At 58.0% G+C, this 12,583-nt stretch overlaps 1 protein-coding gene across 2 annotated transcripts in view; it reads right to left on the bottom strand.

Annotated features, from left to right (window-relative positions):
• ATP6V1B1 (ATPase H+ transporting V1 subunit B1) overlaps positions 1-11,344 on the bottom strand; it is a 28,171-nt gene extending 16,827 nt beyond the window's left edge. Inside the window, exons 1-2 of one of the 2 annotated variants that reach the window (XM_029232714.1) lie at positions 11,161-11,310; positions 4,465-4,520 (exon numbers count right to left, since the gene is read on the bottom strand). Coding sequence is in view for 1 of the 2 variants with exons in the window: in XM_029232713.1 (XP_029088546.1) it covers positions 4,465-4,520; positions 11,161-11,278 (174 nt within the window). In the remaining variant the exon portion in view is untranslated. Of the gene's footprint in view, positions 1-4,464; positions 4,521-11,160 lie in introns of both variants that reach the window. The other variant, XM_029232713.1, reaches the window with a different exon arrangement.
• Between the last annotated feature and the right edge of the window lie 1,239 nt (positions 11,345-12,583).

Consider the following 12,583-nt stretch of genomic DNA (forward strand, 5'->3'; position numbering starts at 1 on the left):
CACACCAGTGACCTTCAGGGCCAGGGAAGAGGGGTGGATGGCTCAATTCCCCTAAGCGGTGTGAGTAGGGTGAGGTCCTCCCCCCAGGGCTCCCTGCGACCGGAAGTTGAACCTGAGACAGGAGGATTCCCAGCTCTGACAGTCACTGAGAGAAGCTCTGGCTTGGGGATGCCAGGAAGGCGATCTTCTTTCCTTCCAAACCACCGTCAGGCCCCGCGGAATGGGGTCACTGGGGGAGGGGGCTCGCCCCAAGAGGAGCGCTGAGGTCCGCGGAGGGGCTGATGCCGGACAGCTTTTGGCTTCATAACCACAAGAGGGAGCCCAAGAGCAAGGACTGCGAGGCCCCGGGAAACAAGTTAAATACAAGTCCTGGCTCCAACCTCTCTTCCGGTCTCTGTGGGCCTGTGCCTCTCTCTTTCTGAAATGGCCACTGGCCTCATTGTCTGGGGCGCAGATGGTGGGCTGCTAACCTCAGGAGGAAAAATGCTCGACAGAACACCAGCCTGAGCGGGCCGCAAAGCAATTAGGCAGTGGGCCCAGTGAAAAACAGGCAGCAGGCTGATAAAAATCGATCCTTTGGGAACATCCCTGGTGGTCCAGTGGGTAAGACTCCACGCTCTGGGAACTAGATCCCACATGCGTGCCGCAACTAAAGATCCCGCATGCCGCAACTAAGACCCGGCACATTCAAAATAAATATTTTTTTAAAATTCTCTATTACCTTAAAAAAAAAAAAGCGATCGTTGGTATGTGGGTTTGTGCGGGTGATGGAGAGGGGAGAAGAGGTGGCACACTGTGTGTCCCTGAAAGATGAAACATCACAGAAAGTGAACTTTAAGCAGCAGAGAGGTTACAGCCAGATAGGAGGAAGAACCCTCAGAACCATGGAGCCCAAGCATGGAGGGTGTTATCTGGAATCCTTAGGAAGAGAATGCCAGTTATTTGTTTGGGGGGAAGGGCGGGTGTGCAGCGGGAGAATTCCAATGTGCAGCAGTGAGCTTTTATTTATACCCCGTTTCCCAGCCGCAGACCTGATTCTCTCAGCTCTCATTGTTGGTTACTAAGAGAATTGCAGGGAGTGTGGATGATTCAGTGCAGCCCACCTCCTCTGCTGGAGATTCAACCGAGTTCCCAACCAGCCAGGGGTCAGGCACAGGGGTGCTGTCGCATCCACTCAGGAGCCTGGGAAGTTCTTAGCAAGCCTGGCAGGACTTGGACAGGGCGTGCTGCCTCCAAGGCTTCTCCCCATGACAGCGCCCAGGGCAGTTTGGGAACTCCTCTTTGGAAATTGTTTTTGGAGCTGATGCACACACTTTTTTTTTTGGTTCGCGGGCCTCTCACTGTTGTGGCCTCTCCCGTTGCGGAGCACAGGCTCTGGACGCGCAGGCTCAGCGGCCATGGCTCACGGGCCTAGCCGCTCCGTGGCATGAGGGATCTTCCCGGACCGGGGCACGAACCCGTGTCCCCTGCATCGGCAGGCAGACTCTCAACCACTGCGCCACCAGGGAAGCCCTGCACACACTTTTGAAAGCTTTTTCCCTGATGAGTTTGGGAGCAGCCACAGACATTTGGAACCTAGTCTGGTGGGTAATGTGAATCTCAAACAAGGGCCAGTTTGAATCACAGAATGTAGCAGGCGGAGATCGTCTAGAACAGCGGTTCCGAGGGTGACCCGGCCCTCCGGCAGCATTAGCCACCGGGAGCTTGTCAGGAATGCACATTATTGGGCCTCAACCCAGGCTGCTACCTTAAGAGGTTTTCATACAATTTCAAGGCCCTGATTACCTGTCTAAGAACTTTGGATCTATGCAAAATTCTTCCCCCCAATATTTTTCCATTTGAGAAGGATGGAAGCAGAAAGCGTTATTGCCTGTGTGATTCAATTCACACAGAAGGTGGCGCTACAGAGACAGAATTGTGGCATTTTTGCCCAAGCAACTCTAGAACAAGGCGTGTGGGACAGTGGAGAGGGGTGCATAAAGGTGCCTTCTCCATCTCCTGCACTTATGAGACTGTCAACTTCTGATTCCTTTCCTTCCCTCTGCAAGCCCAGGATTTTCTGGGTGTCTCCCTCACCCAGTTACTCTGTTCTACACGAGTTACCGATGTGTCCAGTAATCACAGAACCATAGCCTGGGAATCTATCTCCAGTTTCCTAGTCCAGCCCCACCTTACAGCTGGAAAATGGATGTCTGCATAGGTACTGACTCTCCATACAGAGTCCTATATAGACTGACAGGGAGTGTGGCAGAGGTGGGCAAAGGGGCAGGAGATTCACCAACTGTTTATTTAATCAAGCATATTAGCATTTCCGCATTCCAGGCAGGGCTCTCGCTAGCTGTTCTCAAGGAGGAATAATAACAGTACATTTATCTGATTTGATCCTCACAACAATCCTATTGTCTTTTTTTTTTTTTTTTTTTTTGCCTTGCTGCAGGGCATACGGGATCTTAGTTCCCCAACCAGGGATCAAACCCATGCCCCCTGCAGTGGAAATGCAGAGTCTTAACCACTGGATGACCAAGGAAGTCCCCTATTGTCTTTTAATGGCTGAGGAAACCAGGATTTACAATCCTAGACGGATGGTTCTCAGATTTCAGGCAGCATCAGATCACCTGGAGGGCTGTGAAAACAAACATGTGGGCCCTCAGAGTTTTTGATTCTGTCAGCCTGGGGTACAGCCGGAGAATCCGTAGTTCTAACAAGTTCCCAGGTGGTGCTGATGCTGCTGATCTAGAATTGACGGGTAGTTAATAGAAAGGGTGGGATGGATCTGGGATTAAAGTTCAAGAAGTCTGAATCACACGGTCTGGTTCCAGTGCGCACGTGCAGACCAACTCCGCCACACTTCTTCCCAGGGCGTCCCTGACACTAATGGGCCCAACTGTGATGTCTCCATGAGCTTGGAATCTGTCTTCCAGAAATGAGTGAGTCTGATCTCTTTAATATAGTTGGCTCAGATTTTGACAGGCCCATACTTATTCATGCTCTTATTCATTCATTCATTCACTCACCCTTCCTTTGAACAAACTGAGCCCCCATGATGGGCTAGGTGTTCAGTAAAAGTACACCGTGGGGCTCTGGGAGCTTGGGATTTACAAACACCATCCAAGTCCAATAGGAGGGCACATTGTGGTGGGCGGAGAGGGGCAGGGAGAAGACATGTGGCCAGGTGGTGACCAAATGCCTCGGTGGATGCTGCCAGCAAGACAATACACAAAGCTGAGAGCAGGGACAGGCTCACTGCTTCCAGGAGAAGGTGAGTCAGAAGAAGGGACCAGGGGGACAGGCAGTGGAGAAGGCAGAGTATGCGCAAAGGCCCAGAGACATCAAATGGCAGCTTCACACAGAGACAGTGTGGGTTTCTAAGTGGGGAAGGGAGAGTGATGAGATGTGGAGAGGTATGCAGGACCCTTAAAGGACAGAGGGCCTGTAAGGTGAAGCCATGGGGAGACCTAGTGAGGTTGGAGCAGCAGAGGGAAGGGGTCAGGGCTCCTATGGCTGCAGGGTAGAGGATGGGAGGGCGCTAGGCTGGGGCCCCTGAGGCCATGGCCATGATAAGGGTGTGGTGGGTGGGAGATTGCCGACAGAACATGGGTCAGGAAGGGAGGAATCAATGTGGCACCCAGATTTCCAGTTTGGGGTTGGGTGGCGTGGGGTGGGAGACAGGGGCGGAACTGGTTGGGGGGGAAGCAGAGTGATCGGGTAGCTTTGCAGAGCTCTTTACGCCTCGAGAATCCCCAACCCCGGGACTCAGAATACTGCCAGTGTCTGCCGTGGTCCTACAGTTCCCTGAGGACACCAAGTCGCCCGCACCCCACCTCCTCCGTGAGGCCCGCCTCACTTCCCTCAAGCTCAAGCTGCTGGCTCCCAGGCTGAGACAGTCCAAAGACCTTTGAAAGCCTCAAGCTCTGGAGAGTCAGCTGGTATCCATCTGCCTGCCGCCTCCTCCTCTTCCTTTTAAAAGAAGACCCGTGAGGGCTTCCCTGGTGGCGCAGTGGTTGAGAGTCCGCCTGCCGATGCAAAGGGCACGGGTTCGTGCCCCGGTCCAGGAAGATCCCACATGCCGTGGAGCGGCTGGGCCTGTGAGCCATGGCAGCTGAGCCTGCGCTCCGCAACGGGAGAGGCCACAACAGTGAGAGGCCCGCGTACCGCAAAAAAAAAAAAAAAAAAAAAAAGGCCCATGAAAGACAGCCATTCTACTGATGAAGAAAGAGGCACGATAGCTGCAATGCCCCTGTTCATTGCTGGTAGGAGCAGGTCTCTTAAGGCCCACAGCGGAGCCCACAGAAAAGGCAGGAAGAGAAAACCTCGGGTGGCCAGGGAGGGAGAATGTGGAGGTGGGTGTCTGGGGATCTGGAGCATGGGGGCCACCAAGGGGCAGGGCAATTTAGAAGAGATCAGTACAGGGGCCGGGAGTACTGGGATTTGGCCGTGGTGCCTGGGAAGAGACAGAAGTCTTACCTTGACCTGGTCCAGCACCACCAGGGGCCCGTTGACGCTGCACACGGTCCTGTAGGCTGGGGGAGGGGTGGGGGGGGTGAGGGTCTCACACCGACACCCGGAGAGACAGACACACACACATAAGCATCCTCCACCTTCCCTCCCTCTAAGCACCACCCCCTCCCCTCTCTGGAGCCTGGGCCGTCAAGGTCATTAGCTGTGACAGGGCCAGCCACCATTGCTGTAAGGGTCATGCCCCTGCCCGCAGGGCCCCCGCTGCCTCGGACACCTGCAGGAGGCTGGGGGAGGGCCAGGGCAAGGGCAGAGGCCCCTCGAGTCCTTCCCTCCCACACCCCCAGCCATCAGAGGCCTTTCTCATCTCTGAGGCTACTTCCCGTCTGGCCTCGGCCCCCACTTACCCACTACTCCCTCCTCTCTGACCCACAGCATTTTCAAAAAGCTAGAGATGTGATGAGAGCTGCCCTCCCTGCACCTCAGCAGGGCCACACTTCTCTCCATCACCCCACACTGACTGGGCACTCGTGTGTGTGTGTGTGTGTGTGTGTGTGTGTGTGTGTGTGTATGTGTGTGTGTGTATGTGTGTGTGTGTGTGTTGGGGGTGCAGGCATCAGTGAGAAAAGTCAGCCAGGGCCCTGCGCTGCCACGAGGCCGGGCTCACTGGGCGCCTGTGGGAGCGGGGAGAGAGCAGAGCCACAAAGAAGGAGGATGAAGCAGATTGCCCCCGTCCTGATGGCTGGAGAGAGCCACAGATGGGGATGTGAGCTCGGCTTACAGGGAGGGATTGGGTTAGACATCAGGAAATACTTCCCAGCTCCAGTGCTGGGGACCCCAGTAGGAGAAGCACAGACTGGCAGACAGGAAGCTTACTTTGGTTCTGTGAGGCGCTAGCTGAGGGGCCCTGGGTCCTTCCATCACCCATGACCCCGGGACATGGTAGCCCTTCTCCAGGGTCCTTTTGAAGTGCCAGTGGGACAACTGGGGTGAAGGGACCTGGCAGGGCAGGATGGTCAGGGGTGACTGTGAGGTCGCTGGGTCACTCCCAGGCTGGAAGGGCCTCCGACAGGAGAGCGGTGCAGCCCTCCTCTCAACAGGCCAGGAGAATGGGGCTCAGAGGAGTGGAAAGTCCACCCAGGGACACAGACCCCTGTGGCAGAGCAGGGGCAGGGGCCCCCTCGTGCTTCCTATCATACCACATGGGGTCCCACCTGCCTTCATGGTTTTAGCAGGCCTGCCGCCCAGCTGCTCCCGCCAGGCGAAGTTAAGCGGGGCTCAGTGGTCAACCCCTTATTTTTGTCAGATCGAAGTTCCTTTCCTGGGGACTTAGTCTAGGAAGACTGACTGGGCAAGGTGATCCTTGCACAGATGTTTTCTATGTTCTCCCGAACTTAAGGACTATTAGGAAAACTCAAGAAAGCTAAGTTCTTCTCAGACTTGGGCCCAGAGCTGGAGCACTCCCCTCTCCTTCCTGCCCTCAAGCTACCAGCCCCCACGTGCACCTGAGCCACTCTCTTGTCCTTTTCCCACGGAGGTGGTGTCCCATCTTCCATCTAAGCCAGCCCCTCCCCGGCACTGGGAACCAGGCCCTAGAGAAGGCTGAGCACTAGGGTGACCCGCCAGCGTTCCTTCTCTCTGTGGCCTTCTCATCAAGCAAGTTCTGGTATTTTCCATCTTAAAATCACACCCTCCACCCCAATCCTTGTCCAGCGACGATCACAGCCCGGCTCCACTGCCCTCTCCACCTGCCACCTGCCCTCTCCACCTGCCACCTGCCCTCTGGCTTTGCCCCTGGAAGGGACCAGGGCCTGGATGTACTCTCTCCTGCAGGTCCCTGGAGGCCCTGCCCCGCCCCCCCCCCCCCCCCCTCTGGCTACTCCTCAGCCTATTTCCTTACCTTTGGATGCTGAGACCTCAAGGCTGGGACCTGGTTCTTGACATCTCACTCCCGCCCTCCAAGCTCTGCTTCCCCCCTCCCTCCTCCCGTCCTATCTTCAAGCCTGCCTCTCGGATGCCTTCACAATACTGGGCTAGGCAAATAAAGGAGGCAGATGAAAGATGGAGCCTACAGTTTAAAAGGGGATAAAGATAAAACAATTGCCAACTGGTCTGAAGGGAAAGAGCAGGGTGGGCGGGAACGGGCTTGAACACCAGGCTTGGAGCTCATGGAGGAGGCGCCTTGCAGGAAGGGCCATTTGAGCTGAGGCTCCAAGGTCAAGTGGAGTCATCCAGGCAGCACCCAGACAGCTGGGCAAAGGGCACATCTGGCAGAGATAAGGAGGCCCAGGGGCCCAGAGAAAGAACTTGGGGCCTTTGGGGAAGAGTGTTCACTGCTGGATTCCACCTCTTAGAAGAGTGTGGGCCTATGATGGACACTCAGTAAATATTTGTTGGGTGAATTATGGAAGGTGTCACCTTGTCCCACCAGCCCATTCCCGTATATCCCACATCAGGACCTATGTGTTCCCCCTGCATATACACACACACCTTCCCATCCCCAGACCAAATGAGGATCCTGTCGCCTACTCTGGCTCCTGCCACCCCTGTGAAGGTAGAATGGAAGGGATGATAAAATGAATACACAGGCTAAAGGGGTTGTAGGCACAGGAAGACCTCAGCCTCTGGAGGGTTAGGGCAGAGGCCAGGGCATCCACCTGCCCACCAAGAAAATCACCAAACAGCCCTTCCTGCCCAGGGGGCATTTTGATCAAGCCCTCTGGGTTACTAGGACTGTGTGAAGTAGAGGGGAGCCAGGGAGCCCAGCAGAGGGAGGGTGGAGGATTGTGAGAACAGGGGAAGGAGCACGGGGCAGGGAGACCCACGTTTTCAATAGCCCTGGGGAAGAGCTGGCATCTTACTGGCCCTGTGGAGAAAATACCAAGACAACTCTAAAGTACCAACAACTCTACCTGCCCAGGGGAGGCGCGGTGAAGGTCACAGGCACAGAGAGGGGAGCGATCTGGAGGTGGGGGGGCCACTCCAGCTCCCAAGGAGGGGCTGGTCTGCGGGGAGCCCAGGCAAAGTGCTTGCCTGCAGCAGAGCTGGGTGCTCGGCACTTCTCAATTCTATGCAGCATGTGGTCTCTAAGTCCCCATCTCATCACACCAGCCTCATCCATAAGCTGCCTTCCCAGGATTCCCAAGGACTCGGTGGTTCTGGGCTCTAGTTGCTGGATGAATACATCGCTCCATAGCCTGGACCTTTCATTGCAGATAATCCACTTACGTGGCCATTTCGGTTCAGTGTCTGGCTATTGCCTTCCTTTGTCCGAGGCCTCACCCTTGACTGACTATGGCAGCTCACTGGGCCCTTTCCCCTCTGAAGTCCCACAGCTGCCACCCAAGTGGGTGCCCTGCCCTCCAGCTTGTCCGGTACTGGAGACAGATCGTGTCGTCCCTTCAGACCAGGGTGTCTCCTCTGTAGGACTAGACAGTATCTTTTCTTAGAGGCTGTCTGGTTTGGACACAGCCAAGGTGGTGGCTGAGCAACAAAGGTGTCCTTGACCGGAAGCCAGGTCTTTTGTCTGCACCCACCAACTCTGATGGTGTCCGTCGCATGGAGTGGCAAACTGAGGCCCAGGAAGTCGGCGGATTTCTCCTAGGGCCCACCGCAAGTCAGGACAGTAGCCTGTGGCACTCGAGGCCTAGGGCCCTACCCCAGCCCAGGGCACGTCCCTGACCCTGGAGGTGGTGCTGGAGGCAAGGGCTGGACGAGAAGACCCCTGAAGGGCACGGACACGTTGCAGACACTCCCTCCAGCTGCTCTGCCCACCCCCTCTCCATTGTCCTAGCTGACACTTCGGGTTGCTCTTCGGGCTGCGGGCCCCTTCTGCTCCCACCTCCCCACCGCCTTCCCCGGCAAAGGCTCAGCGGGGCTCCGCTAATTAGGGCCGGCTCAGCCACACCTGCAGCGTCCTGGGAGCCAGCAGAGGCGGGCGTCCATGCGTGAGGCCGGGGGGTGGGGCGGAGCGGATCAGGCCCTGCACCTCCTCCCAGATCCCCGCTGGAGGGATTAGGGGAGGGAGGGCAGGGGCGGAGGGTTCTTAGAATCGGCCCAAGACCCTGACGGTGGAACTCTCTCCGTGTAACCTCCCTTGCCTTTCTGTTGAGGAAACCAAGGCAGCCAGTGGTTTGGCACTCAGGGCCCTGGGCCATCGTACCGGGCTCCAGCCCTCCAGCCAGACTGCCAGCCCGTCCGTCCTAACCTCTGCTCCTGCGGGGCGCCCCGACCCCTCACCCCACCCCTTCTGCCCCACACAACCAGCTAGAGCTCCTGCTGCCTCCTCTCCGTGGAGCACAACTCCAGCTCTGAGGAAGGCAGAGGGGTCCCTTCCTTCCCAGGGTGGATACTGCTGGGGTCCCTCCCCATCCTGATTCTACCCACCCACCTTTCTGCCCTATTCCCTCCCTCAGCCACTGCAGAGAAATCACCTTTAATGCCTCTGGCCTGTTTAGTCCTCCTCCTCCTCCAGGAAGTCTTCCCCTGGACCCATGCCCATGGCCAAGCGAGCTCTGGGGCTGGGAGTCAGCTGCCCCGTCCCCTGGCCCTCTGGTCCCCCAGCTCTCCTCCTAGGCTCCTTCTGCCTCTACACAAAGTTGTGCCTGGAAGTGCTGAGTCCCCTGGTGGGGCAGGAGGGCACAGAGGGGCGCAGAGGGGAGTCCACCTGCCCAGGCTCCCGAGGAGGAAGGGAGGTGTTGGAGAAAGCTGCAGGTGCAGACGCGCGCTGGAGTCCAGCCTCCCTCGGGCGGGGGCTGCCGGCCGGCCCCAGCGTGGACCTGTGAGGACAGGACGCCGGTGTGCAGCGAAAGCACAGGAGCGGCCTCTGTCTTCACAGCAACACCTTTAACGCGGCACTGGGCGAGGGGCTCACCTCGCGCTCACCCGTGACTCTGGGTGGGCTGTTGGGTGTGAACACAGTTGCCTGGCTGGGGGCCGCATGGTGCCAACGGGGGCGGGGGGGACACTGCTGTTCCTGCTTCCAGCCGGGGTCAAACGTCCTGGGCCTTGGCCCTAGTGCCAGGGCTTGTGGACTATAAATAAGAGGCCGGCTGGGAGGGGATCCCGGGTAAGGTTGCACCCTGGGAGGGCACATTCCAAGGAAGAGGAAAGCCGAGCTGTAGGTCCAGACCTCAGACCCCACCCCCCACTCAGCACCCAGGCGGCTCTCCCGTTCTCACAGGGGGAGGGGAAGACGGGGGAGGAGCCTGCGGGGGTGGCCTAGACAAAGGTCAGCCGACTCTACTCAGGTCTCCAGGCTCGGGCTCTGGACCCCGGGGGGGCACAGTCACTGCATATTTCTGGGCCTTGGTGACCCCGGCTTTGCAGTCGGGGAGGATCTGGACCTTGGTCCTCCCCGGGCCCGCGGGGCCTTCTTGATAAATCCGACCCCACTCGCTGTCAGTTTTTCCTTAGCTGGAGTGTTCCGCACCCCGCGGTGCCTGCCTCGGGCCTCAGGTGGTGGCCCACCCAGCCGAGGCGCTGCTCCCCCCGAGCCCTGGGCCTGGCCGTTCTGCTCCTGCTTTGCTCTCCGTGGTGTGGCCCCGCCGCACACGCAGCTCTCAGCTGCCTCTCCAGACACTCCCCCTGCCCCGGTGGGGCTGGCTGGCTGCAGAGGGAGGGGTGGCCGTGCTAGGCCAGCTTCTCCCCATACACACCCTCTTGGGAGCCTCTGGCTCTGCTTAGCTGGTGCCGGCCAGGCCGGTTTACTCCAGTGAACGGGGCTGTCTGAGAATTCAACAATTCACCACACCAGGGAATGTGACCTTGGACAAGGAAATATGGCCGGAGCAGGGGTCCTCACTTTGGTCCTGGGGACTTCCAGGGTTTTCTGCCCCAGACACCCGGACTCGGCCCACCTCTGCAGGACGGGCACTCGAGCCACACCCACAGACGCCCCCGATGCCCCCTCGGAAGCCCGCAAGGGTCCACTCCAGTGCCCGTGGTCCCCACACCCCTACCCCCGGATGCCAGGCATGTGCCCTTCTCCTAGCTGCTCACACAGACATGTGACGTCATCTGACCACACACTCATCCATGTTCTCCCCGTGAGCACGCATGCTTGCACACACACACCCCCACCCTGAGTGTACAAGCACGCACACACAGTCTCACACATTTCCTTTCTGATCACACACACGCTGTCACATACATATTCACACACGTATGTCATCACTCAAGTGAAGGTGGGGGCACAGGCCCACCCAGGCACATGCCTGCCCCTGGTTCCACACCCAGGCACCCTCCCCCAGAATGCACACATGACGTGACACACACGGTGTCAGGTGTTCCCCATCCTGAGAACGCACACGTACTCTGCGTTGCCCCAGGGACACTTGATTATACAACTCCTCACACTGAGTATTCTGGTGTACACATGCACACACCCCAAACACACATATGCACACAAGAGTGCACACACACACACACACACACACTCTTGGGGGCAGTTGGGAGCTCTCTGTGGACTTGGGGTCTCAGTGCAAGATCACTGATGACAGGAAGTTTCCTGCAGCTACTCCCCTGCCCTTTCTTCCGGGGTACCCTGGGCTGGGGACCCCCATCCGCCTACCTGCATCACTCCGCAGGACCGAAAGCCCCTTAGGTCTCCCCAGGTCTCGGGTCCTCCGCTTTCCCTGAGGCTAAGAAGGAGGACCTGCAGACCCAGCAGCCCGCCCGACCTCACCCACTGGGGGTCATACTCACTGACACGGGGGTGGGTGATGTAGTTTCGGGTGACCGCCTGCGTGTGCTCTCGGGTGGCACCCAGGTTGGAGCCACTGCTGGGGACCCCCCCGGGGCTACTGTCTACCTTTGCGGCCATGGTGAGGTGGAGGGCTGGGAGCTGAGTGCCTGAGCCTCCAATACTTCTGGCCCAGCTGGAGCTGGAGAGAGCCGGCCGGCCTCCCCCTGCGGCCACCCCTCCCTTCCACCCTCCTCTCCTCCCCCGGGGTTGACTGTAAACACGGAAACCTGGCGCTTTGGCTCTGAGCTCTTCCAGATCTGGGAGGTGCCCTAGGCCACCTGGGAGTGGGAGGCTGGGGGAGGGGCAGAGGGGTAGGGCAGGCTTCTCCCGTCTCTGTCTGTTCCTCCATTCCCGCCCCCGGCCCTGCAGCCGGTGTGAAGTCAGCCCTTCCCCCGGAACCTCAGGTGCTCTGACAGCCCCATGCCCCTCACATCTCCTGCTGGGCTCCCTCCCACACCCTGCTTCCGGCAGGCTGCCATCTCCTCAGGTCTTCTCACTGTCCTCCCAACCTGCTCTCACCCTGCCCTCCTTGCCCTGACCACATCTGGGTACCTCTTCCCCCGCAAAATTCCATCATCATCTTTTTTCGCACATCTATAGAGGATCATTCTTGGGCCAGCTTCAGTGCCACCTCCTACAGGAAGCCTTCCCTGGATCCTCCAGCACCCTGGATTCACCACACATCTGATCTCTTTCCTATGTCCTGCCTTTTGGGGAGTTCTCTCATTGCCACCACTTGGCTGTGAGCCCCCACAAGCTCAGCCTGTGTTGTTCCATCAGACTTGGGTCTCCTTAAGCCTTTCTGTCTCATAATATTGAGGGCTCCCTGAGAACCAGGGCATGTCTCTCTCCATTGATCACAGGACCCTGTCTCACCTTATATTTCACCTCCAGGGTCCCGGACAGCAGGTCTGCCCTGACATTTTCAACCCAAGGTAGAAAGTACAAATAGAGGATCCCTCTTCATGCCTGGTGGCTAAAGAAGTTGTCCCCTGAGCCGTGGAGCATGCACAGGTCTGTTGGGCAAGGCATCGTGGGCACCGGTGTTTGGCTGCTCCGGTGACCTACGTGTCTCCTTGCAGACTCAGGATCTCCCAGCATCTCTAAGGACCTCCCCAAACTACACTGCCCCACAGCACAGCTGTCTGGGGCTCCCTGTCTCCCAGCACCCCCTTCTGGGTAACTCAGGGCAGCCAACTTGAAACCAAATATGCTTCCCAGAGCAGACTGGAGCTGAAGGTGCTTGCCTTTTCTTCCTTCAGAGTCAAAATCTCACCCTGCATCCTCCGACCTGAGAACCCATTTCAGGGTTCTCCATCTCCCACTTCAGGTTCAACCCCCTCACGATTCCTAGTCTTTCAAAGAATTCTCTTGGGCTGGGGT

The sequence above is a fragment of the Monodon monoceros genome, unplaced genomic scaffold, assembly GCF_005190385.1.
Source record: "Monodon monoceros isolate NGI ecotype Baffin Bay Population unplaced genomic scaffold, NGI_Narwhal_1 Super_Scaffold_19, whole genome shotgun sequence".
Lineage (NCBI taxonomy): Eukaryota > Metazoa > Chordata > Mammalia > Artiodactyla > Monodontidae > Monodon > Monodon monoceros.